Below are 17,404 nucleotides of genomic sequence, written 5' to 3'. Positions count from 1 at the left end.
AATATGTTGTTGGATTCTGTTTGCTAGAATTTTGTTAAGGATTTTTGCATCTATGTTCATCAGTGATACTGGCCTGTAGTTTTCTTTTTTTGTGGCATCTTTGTCTGTCTCCTGGCAATCTTGATTCCAGCTTGTGCTTCATCCAGCCCAGCATTTTGCATAATCCAGCATCAGGGTCTTTTCCAAAGAGTTAGCTCTTTGCATCAGGTGGCCAAGGTATTTGAGCTTCAGCATAAGTCCTTCCAATGAATATTCAGTATTGATTCCCTTTAGGATTGACTGGTTTGATCTCCTTGCAGTCCAAGAGACTCTCAGGCTTCTCGAGCACCACAATTTGAGAGCATCAATTCTTTGGCATTCAGCTTTCTTTATGGTCCCTCTCTCACATTTGTACATGACTACTGGAAAAACCATAGCTTTGACTATGTGGACCTTTGTCAGCAAAGTGATATCTCTGCTTTTTAATAGCTGTCTAGGTTTGTCATTAGAAGAACTAAAGAGCCCCTTGATGAAAGTGAAAGAGGAAAGTGAAAAAGTTGGCTTAAAGCTCAACATTCAGAAAACTAAGATCATGGCATATGGTCCCATCACTTCATGGCAAATAGATGGGGAAACAGTGGAAACAGTGACAGACTTTATTTTAAGGGGGCTCCAAAATCACTGCAGATGCTTACTGCAGCCATGAAATTAAAAGATGCTTACTCCTTGGAAGAAAAGTTATGACCAATCTAGATAGCATATTAAAAAGCAGAGACATTATTACTTTTCCAACAAAGGTCCACTAGTCAAGGCTATGGTTTTTCCAGTGGTCATGTACGGATGTGAGAGTTCGACTATAAAGAAAGCTGAGTACCGAAGAATTGATGCTTTTGAACTGTAGTGTTGGAGGAGATTCTTGAGAGTCCCTTGGACTGCAGGGAGATCCAACCAGTCCATCCTAAAGGAGATCAGTCCTGAATATTCATTGGAAGGACTGATGCTGAAGGTGAAACTCCAATACTTTGGCCATCTGATGCGAAGAACTGACTCATTGGAGAAGACCCTGATGCTGGGAAAGATTGAAGGCGGGAGGAGAAGGGGATGACAGAGGATTAGACAGTTGGATGGCATCACCGACTTAATGGACATGAGTTTGAGTAAACTCCGGGAGTTGATGATGGACAGGGAAACTTGGAGTGCTGCAGTTCATGGGGTCACAAAGAGTAGGACACGACTGAGCGACTGAACTGAACTGAACTGAGGTTTGTCATAGGTTTCCTTCCAAGCAGAAAGTGCCTTTTAATTTCATGGCTGCAGTCACCGTCTGCGGTGATTTTGGAGCCCAAGAAAATAAATAAATGCCCTCTCCAGCATTTATTGTTTGTGGATTTTTTGATGATAGCCATTCTGACTGATATGAAGTGACATCTCATTGTAGTTTTGATTTGCATTTCTCTAATAATCAGTGATGTTGAACATCTTTTCACATGCCCCTTGGCCATCTATATGTCTTCTTTGGAGAAATATCTATTTAGGTCTTCTGCCCATTTTTTGATTGGACTGTTCTGATTATGTTGTACTTCATGAGCTATTTGTAGATTTTGGAGACTAATTCCTTTTTGGTCAAGTTATTTGCAAATATTTTCTCCTAGTCTGTGGTTGTCTTTTCATTTTGCTTGTTGTTTCCTTTGCTGTACAAAGGCGTTTGAGTTTAAGTAGATCCCCATTTGTTTATTTTTGTTTTTATTTCCATTATTCTGGAAAATGGGTTAAAAAAGATATTGCTATGATTTATATCAGAGAGTGTTCAACATATGTTTTCCTCTAGGAGTTTTATAGAGTCTGGTCTCACATTTAGGTCTTTAAAACATTTTGAGCTTATTTTTGAGTATGGTGTTAAAGAATGATCTAGTTTCATTTTTCACATGTGGCTGTCCAGTTTTCCAAGCACCATTTGTTGAAGAGGCTGTCTTTCTTACACTGTGTAATTTTGCCTCCTTTGTCATAGATTAATTGACCATAGATGCATGGGTTTATTTCTGCAGCCCTTGAACTCTTGACCCATTATCAATTTAGGAGCACCAGTTACCACAACTGTATTCCAAGCAGCAAGATGGAAGAAGGGAAAGAATACACACACACTTCTTTTTAAAGAATTTCCAAAAATATCACATAATACTTCTTGTATCCCTAGCACTGCTTGTTTGGTAGTTCAGCAGTAAACTAAAATGAAAGTAGCCTTGAACTGAGTTATCATTCTCATCAATCTTTGAACCTGGATTGGATTTTACCAACTGGCCCAGCTCAAAGGGGAAAAGAGTATGCTACATACATTTTCAGCAGTTTTCCTCCACTCTCTTTCTACCACATTTTTATATTATTAGACCAACCTGACCCATGAATATATGACCAGAACAGAAAGAAAAGCTAATGACGTTTCAAATCTGTTCAAGGTTATCATCCAGAGTCATCTACCCTTTCATTCAACAAAGGTTCATGGAACATTGACTACATACCAGGCATTGTGTTCAGTGCTGGGAATATAACAAAGAACAAGTGTTTAAAAGTCTTATCAGAAACACCTTTCCTCAAAGTCCCATCCAAAGTTGTTTCCCTCAGCCACTTACTATTCTCTCTCTCTCTCTCTTTCTCTCTCACTCTGCTCCTTATTTGTTTTATTCATATCCTCTTTAAGCAATCTGTCATTTTACTTCTCTTTACTCTGAACTCTAAGTCCCAAGAAGGCAGGGAGATTCTATCTGCTCCTTTCACAACCTCACCTCATGTCTAGCAAAATACGACACATAAACACTTAAATATTTGATGAATTAGCTAATATAATGGACCTTCAAAATATATTTTCAGTTTTCTGATTAGAATTCAGAATTTAAAATAAAGAAATTACCCCACAAAAAGCTTTGAGAAAAATCTCTTTAATAACAGAACTATCCAGTTACTAAATCAAATCAGCATTTTCCACAGTGATTCAAATAATTAGATATACTTTATATAAAACAATTTGATTGTTCTAATCTTCCAATATAGTTCTTATTTTTGTTTGTCAGACTCTACTGGACTTCATTTACCAGCAGGTGGCACTCCAAAATAAAGCTGAACAGGCTATTACTACCCACCCTCTCCTATTCAACTCCCTCCCCACAACTTGCTCTCACTGGTTATAGAATACTTGGTAAGTGGTTTTCAGTGAGAAAAGTCTTCCACATTTTTCTAATAAATCCTTCACACTTTAACATGGCATTTAGATAATTCTTGTTCAAGGAGAATCCCTAGACAAATCTATGTAACGTGCAAGAAATTCTAAGGAAAGGGTTAAAAGTAAAAAACAGTGTTGCTACTCAATGAAATTTAGAACCAAGGAGAGGTAAAATATAAAAACAAGATCTAAGCAAATAAAAAAGCAAACAGTTGTTGTTGTTGTTCACTTACCGAGTCAATTCCGATTCCGTGCAGCCGCGTGAACTACAGTATGCCAGGCTTCCACGTCTTTCACCATCTCCCAGAAATTCATGTCCATTGAGTTAGTGTTGCTATCCAACCATCTCCTTCTCTGCTGCCCCCTTCTTTCGCCTTCAACCTTTCCCAGTATCAGGGTCTTTTCCAAAGAGTTGGCTCTTCGCATCAGGTAGTCAAAGTACTTCAGCATCCGTCCTTCCAATGAATAATCAGGACTGATTTCCTTTAGGATTGACTGGTTGAATCTCCTTGCAGTCCAAGGGATTCTCAAGAGTCTTCTCTAGCACTACAATCTGAAAGCATCAATTCTTTGGTGCTCAGCCTTCTTTATGGTGCAACCTCACATCCATGCGTGACTGCATGATAAGTCGCTTCAGTCATGTCTGACTCTTTGTGACCTTATGGAATGTAGCCTGCCAGGCACCCCTGTCCATGGGATTCTCCAGGCAAGAATACTGAAGTTGATGGCCATGCCCTCCTCCAGGGGATCTCCCCAATCCAGGGATCAAACCCACATCTCTTACGTCTCCTGCATTAGCAGGTGGGTTCTTTACCACCAGGGCCATCTGGGAAGCCCCCATACATCACTGTGTTTTCCAAAATAAACTCATTTAGAGATCTGACAAACTTGAACCAAGCAATTGGCAGTTTGGGTTATTAAATTAAAAGTTCTTCAAAAACAATTTCCCTATCACCTCTTACATACCAGATGGTCCAAATACTCAATTTTATGTATACCCATTATGCTTTATGGAAATGTGACTGTAAAGTTTTCTTATATATATGGCAAGTATCATATATGATCTTCACACCAATCCTGTCAGGCATGCAAATGTTTTTATGATGAGTCAGAAAAATTCAGTGATTTAAGTGAGGCAATAAATTGCAGAGCAGGGAACAGAATCTCAAATTTTTGATGAAACTTCAATGCTTATTTTTCTATATTAACTTTTCTTTTTATGCATCTAAGATTTCTTCTGTAGTATTTCAACTCCAATCATAGATACAGCATTTACATTTTAGAAGACTGACAAGTATACAATTAGTGTACTCATTAAAAAATTATGTGTTCTGATTTAAGAAAAAAACAAAATCTTCTCTCTATTCTCCTTCCAAAAATTCTCTCTGACTCTGCTTAGAATGTCCATAATAGTTCTAGGGTTAAGGCCAGTTACAATACTAATAAGTTATCTGGAAAAAACTAACAAACTGCATTCATGCACTAATATTTCAGAAAGAATAGTTTATTAAATCATCAATATTAACTACTTAATAAAAGCTTAGGGAAGTAAGACAGAGAATCTGGCAATTTTGTTGGACCTGGTCACTAAAATTGAGGACTCCAGAAAGAAACAAGACACCAGAAAATTCATGGAACTCTCTATTTAAGCACTACGCATTTTATTATATATGTTTATACCGTGGTTTACAAATATTAAAAAAAAAAATTGGGACAATAGTATCTACCTCAAGGGGTTGTTGCTTGGATTAAGTGAGCTGGCATACTTAGTGTTCAATGAAGTTAGCAATCATGATTGTCATCACTATTACTGTTATTTTAAAGAGGAAGATGAAAAGTATGAGACAAAAGAGAGAAGCTATATTCCACATAAAAGACTTGGTTAAAGTGGAGTTATCACAGGAGGGCAACTCTGAAGCCTGTGGACAGAGTGTAAGCAGGGTGCTTGACACTTGAAAGTTAGTGCCAGTATGATCTGGTGAGTTTAGGCTCTTGAAGTTGGATCACCTGAGTTTGAATCTAGATGCTACCTACCACTCACTAGGTGTGTGACCCTGCCAGGTTCCTTAGGCTGTATATGAAAAGTAGGGATATTTCATACCAAGTATAATTATTATTATTTTTTTGCAAAGGAAACATATTTGGAGTGAAGGAGAAAATAAAGAATGTTTTACAACTACTAACAGAAGACTTCCTGCCTGCTCTATCTAAAATAGTATTTTTGTTTCCTAGGGCTGCCATAACTAACATATACCGGGTTCCTTAAAACAACAGGTATTTACTTTCTCATAGTTCTGGAATCTAGGAATCCAATGTCAAGGCATTGGCAGGGCCTTGCTCTCTCCCAAGATTCTAAGGAAGAATCCTTCCTTGCTTCTAGCTTCTGGTGATTGCTGGCAAATGTTGGTTTTGGCTTGTAGATAAAACACTTCAATTTTGCCCCCTTCATATGAATTTCCTGTGTATCTGTGTCTCCTCCACATTCTCTTTTCACAGAAAGACACTAATTAGGCTCACTCTAAACCAATATGATTTCATCTTAACTAATTATATCTTCAAAGACTCTATTTCCACGAAAGTCACAATCTGAGGTTCTGGGTGCACATGAATTTTTGGGGAACACATTCAAGGCAATACAAATAACTCTTACCAATAAGACAAAAATAAAGTAGTTTAATAGACCATAACAATTCTTTATTAAAAATATATATTTCCTTTATAGCACAAAATAATTTTTTTAACTTCTTTGTTATCTGTCTCTCTCAACTAGAATCTAAGCTTCCTGAAGGTAAAAACCAGCTTTAGTGTCTAGCACTCAGTTGATGTTCAAAACACATTTGAAAGATGAATTCGTTGATTTGGACCGAAAGAAAGAAAATTCTATTTAAAATAAAATGGTTTTAGCCACTGCTGCAGGAAATTTCCCATCACTTTTGAGTTACATTTTTATTGTAATCAGTGGATAACCAAAATAAATCAGTTAAACATTGGGAAAGTAAGCCAATTAACTAAGTGTTCCAGCCAAACATGGGCTTTAAGTGACATCCTCGGATTTACAAGTATTCCATTAGAGGTTACAAGAGGAAATGGGGAGAGGAAACTGGGCAAGAAGCAAGCAGCTACCACCTCCCACTTGCACCCTTGTTTCAACCCTTTTCATTTGTTTTATATAGTTTAGTTTGGGGAAAAGAAACAGTTTTTAAAATTTTTTTGTTAAGTTTGAAAACCACTGACCTACAGTTGAGCAAACAGATCATTAGATTTTTTTTCTTAAATACTGTATCTAAGTACATATTCTCTTACAGTAAAAAAATAATTGCTCTTTGGTTTTGCCCTCCTGATAATGAGAGCTAATTTATACTACTTACTTTAGAATATTTAGTTGAGTTTTAAGAGTAAAGCAGTAATTTGTTTGGTGGGTTTTTTTTTAACATCTAAAAACCATCTTCAATCAACATCACAGATTTGTAAATCTGCCCTACTATTTGGATTCCAACCATTTACATAGTGTGGTAGAGCTGAGAAAACATGAGTTTAGGAGTGAGATAGAACTTACTTGAAATGATCTTGGTATTTCCTATGTGTGATCTTAGGTAAGTCACTTCTTTCAGTTTCTTATCTGCAAAACAGGGATAATGATCCCTATTTCACAGGATTATGAGTTATATAAACAAATTATGCAAAAACACCTTGTACAAAGCATGACCAAATAAATGTAAAGTTTCTTTGCTTCAAATATTAATATATTCAAAAAACTCTTTTCACAGATTTGTTATAACAACTTTTCTAATTTCAACTTTTTCATGCTAAAGAAGTCTAGTATTCTACTTATTACTTAATAAAGTTAAAATTTTACTTATATTTTGCTTTCTATACATGCCTAATTGAAAGTTATTTCAAATCAGTAAGTAGCTAAAGTTCTTTCTAAAAACATAATTCAAAGAGATTAAATAGTAGATTATTTATATCTTAAAAATACACATTGCCTATCTTGATTCACACCTGACTTTTGGAAACTGGCATAAACCCCATGAATGGGCAGAGTGACCTAAAAACAGATGGATGTCAATGTTCAGGTGCCAGAAATCCTTGTGGCCACAGTTCAGGTAGAATGTTAAAACGGCGACAGTTCTTATAATTGGTCATCTCTTCCTAGTTATAATTAAGGTTATCAGAAATAGAAAACAAATTCTAAAATACAATACTGTTAATTCAATCTTGAGTAAGAATTTATAAATATTTCATATTCAAATATTTTTGGTGTCCTTTAAACTCTTTCAATGTTAAGATCAATTGCATCTGATAGAGACAATCTTTCTACGGTTATGTCTGGAAAAATACCAATCTAGGTTGCTGGTTTATAGTAATATGTCTGTCTTTCCAGTTTCTGTCTTTCTAGCACAATTTAAGCAGTCATTCCTAAAATCAGTAGAGATTCCTAAATTATGTAGTAATTATATTAGCAAAGATATAACGATGTAGATGTTCATTTTAGTGGTATTTATAATAGAGAAATATTGGAAAGTGCTTAGGCAGAGGAGAGTTAAATACATTATTCTACCTATACAATGGCTAAATTATGCTATATCCAAACTATACCTTGCAGCCACAGGTATTATGTGGTAGGAGAATATTTAAAGAAATGGGAAATGATCACAGTATTTTACCATGGAAATGTATAACACAAATGATTATAAAAAATACTTCAATCAATGACAAACTAAATATATTCGGGACCTCTTTATTCTGTATTCAGAATCTTGTCTAACCCATCATCTTCTTTCATCCGGACTATTGCTATTGCATTCTAACTGGTCTTTCTTCTGCTTCCTGTCCCACTTCTGTCAGATCTTAATAAAAGAGACCATGTCACACCTCTGCTCCAGTGGATTGTTAGCTCACTTAGAGTAAAAGTTACCAAAAGAGTTTACAATGACCTAAGTGACTGAAATCTGTACCCTTCTCCATAGGACGCTCTCCGCCCTCACCTCACTCTCCTACCTTGTCTCCTATTGTTCCCCCATCTGCTCACTCCTTTCTACTTTTTCTTGCTGAACCTTGAACACATCAGGACTTTGCATTTGCAGTTCCCTTCTGGGGCTTCCCAGGTGGTGCATTGGTAACGAATCTGCCTATCAATGCAGGAGCTACAGGAGATGCAAGAGATAGGGGTTCGATCCTTGGGTCAGGAAGATCCTCTGCAGTAGGAAATGCCAACTCCAGTATTCTTGCCTGGAAAATTCCATGAACAGAAGGGCCTGGAAGGCTACAGTCCATGGGGTCACAAAGAGCTGGATGTGACTGAGTACCATGCACTTGCCTGCAATGCTCTTGCCACAATATTTAAAATTCAAAGGCTCATACTCACTCTTTCTCTAGGTTTCTCTGTAGTCACCTTTTCCGAGAGGACTTCCTTTCATCCTGTTTAGTATTACAATCCTTTCCTACCCCTAACTCTACTGTTTACTTCTTATATTCCTTCTTGGCTTTTTCTTTCTCCCTAGTACTTAACCACATTTAACATATCAAAATTTTACTGATGTTATTTTCATCTATTGCCTGCCTCAACCTCTCCACTGTTTCAGTTCCATGAGGCAGGGATTTTGGTTTGCTTTATCTCCATCTGGCACAAAGATTGCTAGAGAGGGTAGTGTAAGAAGAGGTTTCATTCAGTGATCCAATCTCTAAAAGACAAGAATAAGTTGTAAAATTCAGCACAGCAAGTTAGAAGGGTTGAAACATAAGTTCTGTATTTATATAGCCACTACTTTCTTTTACAAAGAACTGTCATAGTGAGAATTGATCATCCACTAATCAGGTAGCCATCCTAAAACTTCAAGCCAAAATTAAAAAAAAAATCAAGTCAGTTTGACTTTCTTAACTGTTGTAGTTTTTAAGGAAAGAAAGGGTACTACATCTGTTGTAATAGAACAGGTTGACAGGTTCTTGGTCACATTCCACTTTCCACATTATAGGAATATGTAAACTAAGCAAGTTTGATTAAGTACATTGCAATTTAATTGCTGAACTTTTTAAGTTCTAAAGTCATAAGCTTGTCTGACAAATGTGTTTTTCCACCCCCTAGCTATTTTTCTAGTGATTATTGATGATCAAGCTAATGAAGCAGTTATTTGGCATAATACTAGAGTTCCTTCACTAAAGTATAACTTTTGATTAATGAGGCCAAAAAATATTCTACTGAAAGTATGGTAATTTAAGCTGATGTTATCAACTTACAGAAAATAAGACCTAAGACTGCTTATTAAAATTTTTTCACACTTTTATCAGAACTGAAAAATAACTTTTTTTCTCCTTAGAAAATCTGAATTTATAACCATTGAGAAAAATAACAAAAACTATGGTTTAACCAATACTGATTTCTGAATTTTTAACATAACTAAACATTTTAATTTGGACTATGAGAAAATATGCTAACGACAACTCTTTATAATATTGATATCAAATAATTTTCCAAATAAAATCTTAAAAAGCACAAGTACTTTTTTTTTTTTTGCCATGCCACCAGGCACATGAGATCTCGGTTCCCTGACCAGGGATTGAAACTCCTGCAGTGGAAGTGTGGAGATCTAACCACTGGACTGCCAGGGAAGTCCCAAGCACAGGTACTCTTAAGGACTCTCGCAGAAGACAGGACCAGCAGTTGTGCTAGTCACAGCAGACGTCAAGGATTTTCACTCTATGACTCCCACTGATGTAGGGGGCCAGCTTCACGGGCACGCATTCTGTCCAGGGCCATGGGGTTCTGTGCTTGGCTCTTTTATCAGATTAACTACTTGACAGCCCTTAAAAGTAGAGATCCCTTGACTCTTCTTTTTGTGTATGAGATCACATACAGAACACATAAATTTCCATGCAGAATGTGTACAGGTAGAGGGAAGGGAGGGTGAGGAGAAATGAGGAATCAAAATCTGGGGAACTGGAAGTCAGTGTGGATTGTTGAGTCTCTTCACTAAACCTGCAGATGTGAACTTAGAAGTTCGCGTGAAGCTTCAGCTTTGCCCAGAGCTAACAGGTCAACGTTGTCCTTTGTCAAGAAAAACTTAGGAAGCATGATGTCCGTACCTCACTTTTCTCTTCATTAGGTTAACTGGCTAATCTTTCTCCAACTTTCTAGTAAAGTGGTTGGGTTCCTAGGCCTTGATAACTTGTGCAGTACCCAATTTTCCTAAGATTGGAGTCTATCTTCCCCTTTCCCCAATCTACTCTGGAATTGGAGCACTCTTTTCGGGAAAAAGGTGCTCATCAGGGATGAGGATCTAAAGTGAGTAAAGGGCAGGCATCAACGATTAACTTGTTTTCCTAAGGACATCTTCATGCTGCGGTGTGTGCACTCAGTCATGTCTGACTCTGCGACTGCATAGACGGAAGCCTGCCAGACTCCTCTGTCCATGAAGTCTCCCAGGCAGGAATACTGGGGTAGGTTGGCATTTCCTTCTCCTCTATTAGGGGATCTTCCTGACTCAGGGATCGAACCAGGGTCTCCTGCATTGTAGGCAGTCTTCTGCATTCCAGGCAGATTCTTTTTCTTTTTTATTTATTTATTTATTTATTTTTTTTGTCATACATTGATATGAATCAGCCATAGATTTACACATATTCCCCATCCTGATCCCCCCTCCCACCTCCCTCTCCACCCGATTCCTCTGGGTCTTCCCAGTGCACCAGGCCCGAGCACTTGTCTCATGCATCCCACCTGGGCTGGTGATCTGTTTCACCATAAATAGTATACATGCTGTTCTTTTGAAATATCCCACCCTCACATTCTCCCACAGAGTTCAAAAGTCTGTTCTGTATTTCTGTGTCTCTTTTTCCATTTTGCATATAGGGCTATCGTTACCAGGGAAGTGACAAGGACATCTTAGACAAAACTGATTCTTATCCATGATCCAGTTTAGCATCAGTAGTTGTGGACATGTATATCTGGGTAGAACCAGGGACCATGTCACCTTAGTTATTCAAAGATTAAGTCTATCAGATGGCATGACTCTCATGACTGGTTTTAAAATATACTGCTCATATTTTAATGGCAAGAATGTTTCCACTGCTATATTTAACATCTGTGAAGGTTAGAGGTGGAAAACATGGAACTCTGCCCACCCATTTCCTTAACTTTTATATCTTCAGGCTGTGTTGCTATAAAAGAAAAACATTTTGGTGTCAATATAAAACAAAAACATTTGGGGGCTAAACTATTTCTCCTTAACACTGCTCATGACCAACTTTTTACATCTAAAAGCTGGCAAGTACAAATTTGGGTACACAATTATTTTTGATAATAGAATTCCAACTGCCACAGAGAAATGAGGAATACTGGAAAACTGGACTCCTTCCTTAGCTTAGGGAAGCATACTACAAAAACACTTTGAAACTCACAGAGACTCCAATTTGGGTATAGCTTTGTATACTACAGTATGTCATATATTTTTCACTCGCATGTCATTTCTGACAATCCTGACCAAATCTGTGGAATTTTTTCCCATACCAAGCAATTCTCCAATTCTCTGCAAACACAATTGGATATGCTGCAATTCAATTCAATTCTGCCACTATCTACCTGGACACAACATCAGATCCCACAGCGTAAGGGTTCAGACCCAGAAGACTGTCCTTACTTCAGAGGCCAATCAGAAGTCCAGTTTGTTACCTACTGGCTAAAAATTAGGGATTCCCACAAGCCTTCCTCATGATCAATTTGCTAAAATTATTTACACTACTCAGGAAAACAGTTTATTTAATAGATTACTGGTTTGTCATAAAATAATACATGACTCAGGGAAGGTACAGGGGAAGAAGCGTGGGGCTTTCATGCCCCCGCCGGTGTACCACGCTCCCAGCACTTCCATATGTTTACCAACCAGAAAGCTCTTCAAATCCCGTCTTCTAAGTTTTATGGAAGTTTCATTCTAGCAGGCACTACTGATTGATTGAATCATTGGTCACTGGTGATTGGTTCAACATCCAGCCCCTCAACTCCCTAGAGGTTGGGTGGTAAGCTGAAAACTTCAGTCCTTTAGTAATGTCGGTGATACCCTTGGCAACAAGCCTCCATTCTTTGAGGCTGTCTAAAAGTCACAGTGTTAACATCAACTCAGCTGTGGTTGACTGGAGCTTGTTATGAATTGTACCTTTTTATCTCTCTTCACTTAAGAAAGTCCATGGGTTTCACAAAATCTATGCCAAAATGAGGATGAAAACCAAATTACATTTCTGATTAAAAATCACCATATCACAATAGTAACTCTGAGTTACATAAGTTATACTTGTATTGAACAAAAAATTTTAGTGGAACAGTTACTTTTTGAAATATCATTATGCTAACTGATAAGAACTGAATCTTTGTCCTTGGAAAATGTATAGTCTATTTCTAGAAGCTAAAACAGACACAAGACAGCTTGTATAAAGTGTAAAATAAGCAGTATAGAAAAATCTGTTCTGAAGAGTGAGAGGAACACCATAGACAGGACTGGAAAGGAAGGATTTTATGAAAAAAGTTTAAGAAATTTTAGCAAATCAAACATATTATTTCATATTAGTAAAAGAAGTATACCAAATGTTTAAGTTCATAAAACATTTGCACCCTTTTCAATAAGACACTGTACCAAAAGTTGACTGTACCAAAAAATTGACTGCTGGGAATTCCTTGACGGTCCAGTGGTTAGGGCGCTGCACTTGCGCTGACGAGGGTGTGCGTCCCATCCCTGGGCAGGGAACTAAGACCCCACAACCTGCACAGTTTGGTCAAAAAATAAATAAATAATAAAAACAAAAAGTCATCTGATATCCAATACTGATTCAAAAGCACAAACCAGGGAGGTAAAACGTAATTTTCTTCTTACAGAATTAAAACAGAAAGCAACTTTAAAATAAAAAAGAAATTTAGCTACTATTTCTCTATGGCTAGTTGTAATTGTCTAGCTACTTTTTTAAAAAGTTATGCATTAAAAACACAAAGATTAGAAGATTTTATTTAATTCTGCAGAACAACAGATATTACAGGCAAATTGATGAGGGTTGACTTTAAATAGATTTATAATAAAGTGATAACTGGAAAACAGATGGAATGAAGCAAAAATAAAAGACTATAAATTGTTCTAATTTTATTGAAAGAACTCATAAAGGTACATTTTTCTAACTACTCATATTGACAAATCATTTTGCTTGCTAATTTACAAGCACTCAATTTATAGCATGAAGTAATTAATCTACCATGTTTTCCAATTTATTTTAAATTATCTTGGATTTCTAATACATCTTTGAGAATATCATTACCCTTGAACAAAAGAGAAAGGATACAGTAGTGTAGCAACTAGTAAAAACAGCATGGAAGTTCTTCAAAAAATTAAAAACAAAACTACCATGCCATCCAGAAATTCTACTTCTAGGTATTTACCCAAAGAAAACAGAAATAGTAATTTGAAAAGATATTTGCACCCCTATGTTCATTACAGCATTATTTATTATAGTTAAGATACAGAAGCAATCTTAGTGTCCATTGATAGATAAATGGCTGAAGATGATGTGGCATGCATATTCACGTGTGTGTGCGTGCTCAGTTGCTTCTGTCATGTCCGACTCTTTGTGACTCCATGGACTGCATGGACTCCTTTGTCCATGGGATTCTCTAGGCAAGGATACTGGAATGGGTTGCCATGCCTGCCTTCAGGGGACCTTTCTGACCCAGGGATTGAACCCCTGTCTCTTGCATTTCAGGTGGATTATTTACCACTGAGCCACTGGGAAAGCCATATATATGTATGTATAAGTATATATGTACACATATATGTACATACATATACATACACAGGTGAATATATTTGGTATGTATACACAATGGCATATTAGCCACAAAAAAGAGTGAAATCTTGCCATTAGTGACAACACAGACGGATCTACAGAGTATTAAGCTAAGTCCGACAGATACTGTATCATCTCAGTTATATGTGAAATCTAGAAAAGAAAACAGATGAAGAGACAAACTAAAAAATGAGAACAGATTGACAGATACAGAGAACAGAGGTAGTTGCCAGAGCAGAGGAAGATGGGAGGTTGGACAAAATATGCAAAGGACATTAAGAAGTACAAACTTCCAGTCATAACGTAAGTAGTCACAGGGATACACTACATAACATAGGAAATATGGTCAAGAGTATTGTAATAACTTTATATGAAGACAGTTGATTACTAACCTTATTGACCATTTTGTAATGTGTTTAAAAATTGAATCATTATGTTGTACACCCAAAACAAACATAATGTTGTACATCAACTAGACTTCCCTGGTGGCTCAGATGGTAAAGAATCTGCCTGCAATGCAGGAGACCTGGGTTTGATCCCTGGGTCAGGAAGATCCCCTGGAGAAGGGAATGGCAACCCACTCCACTATTCTTGACTGGAGAATTCCATAGAAAGAGGAGACTCTGGCAAGCCATACTCCATGGGGTCACAAAGAGTCAGACATGACTGAGCAACTAACACTTACACTTGATACTTCAATTTAAAAAAAATAAAAGATACAGTATAATTGCTGTGTGGCTTACACATGCCAGTAAACAAAAGTATGCACATATTTTTTTTTGCCATGTCACTCAGCATGTGGGATCTCAGTTCCCCAACCAGGGATTGAACCCGTATCACCTGCCTTGGAAACAAGAAGTCTTAACTACTGGACTGCCAGAGAAGTTCAAAATTAAGTACATTTTTAATCATGTTATTTTTCAGTGCTTTTTAAAATGGTAGTGACTCATAATCTGATCACACAAAAAATCAACATATCTATTTATAAAAGTGGCTATATTTTAAGTAAATAAAAGATAACATGCACACTTTTAAGTAGTTGTATATAGCTACTTATTTTTATAAGCTAAAAATTACATGTTGAAGATAGTAACTTCCTTGAAGGCAAAAGCATATGTATGTGTGTCTTGTGTGTGTTATGTATGTATGTATCAATGAGAGCTGCTCCCCCTGATAGGCACTACGCTAACTCCCTCAACTCTTCAGATGTTTGCTCTGGTCTCATCTCAAGACCCACCCTGACTAGCCTATTTACTAATGAAACCTATCTTCCTCTCAGTATTTACATATCTCTGTCTCTGGTCTACTTTTCTCCTATATTACAAATCACCTTCTATCAAAGTATGTAATTTATTATACTTATATTATTAATATTACATATTTATTGTCTGCCTTTCCCTGTTAGAATGTAATATCCATATAGTCAGGAATCTTTTCGTGTTTTATTCACTGGCATACTGCAAGAGCCTAGGATAAAGCCTGGAATATAGCAACTGGGCAAAAAAGATCTACTGAGTTAAAGTGAAATGAAATGGACTTCCCTGGTGGTCCAGTGGTTAAGAATCTGCCTGCCAATGCAGGGCACACCGGTTTGATTCCTGATCCAGGAAGATTCTACATGCTGCAGGGCAACTCAGCCCGTGTGCCACAGCTACTGAAGCCCGCGAGCTTTACAGCCCATGCTCTGCAATGAGAAGCCTGCTTGCCACAACTAGAGAAAGTCTATGTGCAGCAATGAAGACCCAGTGCAGTCAAAAATAAATTTCAAAAAATTAATAATGAAATGGGACCAGAAGCAATAGCATCAAAACCATAAATGAGTTTCTATGAATATATAACTGTAGAAAGCAATATGTTACCTTTTGTATTTTTTGTTTTGGCCCCACTGTGTGGCATGTAGATGGGGAAACAGTAGAAATAGAGACTTTATTTTTTGGGGCTCCAAAGTCATTGCAGATGGTGACTGCAGTCATGAAATTAAAAGATGCTTACTCCTTGGAAGGAAAGTTATGACCAACCTAGACAGCATATTAAAAAGCAGAGACATTACTTTGCTGACAAAGGTCTGTCTAGTCAAGGCTATGGTTTTTCCAGTGGTCATGTATGGATGTGTGAGTTGGTCTATAAAGAAAGCTGAGCGCCGAAGAGTTGATGCTTTCGAACTGTGGTGTTAGAGAAGACTTTTGAGCGTCCCTTGGACTGCAAGGAGATCCAACCAGTCCATCCTAAAGGAGATCAGTCCTGGGTGTTCATTGGAAGGTCTGATGTTGAAGCTGAAACTCCAATACTTTGGCCACCTGATGCGAAGAGTTGACTCATTTGAAAAGACCCTGAGGCTGGGTAAAGTTGAGGGCAGGAGGAGAAGGAGATAACAGAGGATGAGCTGGGTGGATGTCATCACCAACTCAATGGACATGAATTTGGGTGGGCTCCAGGAGTTGGTGTTGGATAGCAAGGCCTGGCCTGCTGCAGCTCACGGGGTCACAAAAGGTTGGACACGACTGAGCGACTGAACTGAACTGTGTGGTACTGTAGGATCTTATTTCCCTGAGGAAGGATCAAACCCATGTCCCCTGCAGTGGAAGCTGGGAGTCTTAACCACTGGACTGCCAGGGAAATCCCAAATGCTGCTCATTGTAAAAAGCTGTGTTTCTTGGATAGGGTTGTTGGTTCAAAAATATGTATGAATATATATATATATATATATATATACACACACACACACACACACATATATATATATATTTATATATGTCTCTAAGGAATACTACATGCTTCCCAGGTGGCACAGTGGTAAAGAATCCATCTGATAATGCAGGAGATGTGAGACTTGGGTTTGATCCCTGGGTTGGAAAGATCCCCTGGAGTAGGACACGGCAACCCACTCCAATATTCTTGCCTGGGAAATCCCATGGACAGAGGAGCCTGGTGGGCTACAGTCCATGGGGTCACAAAGAGCCGGATGTGACTGAACACACATGCACAAGGGAAACTAAACTCATAGCCTGGCATCTAAATATGTCTACTGAGTAAACTTGATGCAACTTCATTTCCTGTAGATATCTTGCTGTTACCTCCTTAGTCAACTGACCACCTTATCTAAAAGAGCATCCCATCCCCTCGTCATTCCCTATCCCTTATCTTGCCTCATTTCCTTCATAATGCTTATAATTGCATAATATTATGTTGAATATTCATTTATTATCTACATTCTCCAGGAAAACAGGGAATTACACACTTTCCTTACTGCTCTATTTCCCCGTGTTTGGATCAGTGCCTGGCACACAGTAAATACTTGTCAGCGTTGAATGCACCGGGAATTTGCAGGCATTCATATTGTTCTTCATATGAGAATGATCCAATTGTTTGCCTCCAGATTCAAAGTTTGGAGAAGGA

General features: G+C 37.6%; 1 protein-coding gene across 1 annotated transcript in view; it reads right to left on the bottom strand.

Moving 5' to 3' along the window:
• Positions 1–10,941: 10,941 nt before the first annotated feature.
• Positions 10,942–17,404, bottom strand: part of LOC122678924 (mediator of RNA polymerase II transcription subunit 15-like) — a 43,849-nt gene continuing 37,386 nt past the window's right edge. Inside the window, exons 7-8 of the mRNA XM_043879086.1 lie at positions 12,830–12,939; positions 10,942–12,385 (exon numbers count right to left, since the gene is read on the bottom strand). Of these exons, the coding sequence (XP_043735021.1) occupies positions 12,870–12,939 (70 nt within the window). The 3' untranslated portion in view covers positions 10,942–12,385; positions 12,830–12,869. The remainder of the gene's footprint in view (positions 12,386–12,829; positions 12,940–17,404) is intronic.

Source organism: Cervus elaphus, chromosome 3 (genome assembly GCF_910594005.1).
Source record: "Cervus elaphus chromosome 3, mCerEla1.1, whole genome shotgun sequence".
Classification (NCBI taxonomy): Eukaryota; Metazoa; Chordata; class Mammalia; order Artiodactyla; family Cervidae; genus Cervus; species Cervus elaphus.
The sequence above is the reverse complement of the archived record's forward strand: the minus strand, read 5'-3'. Positions and strand labels throughout refer to the sequence as shown.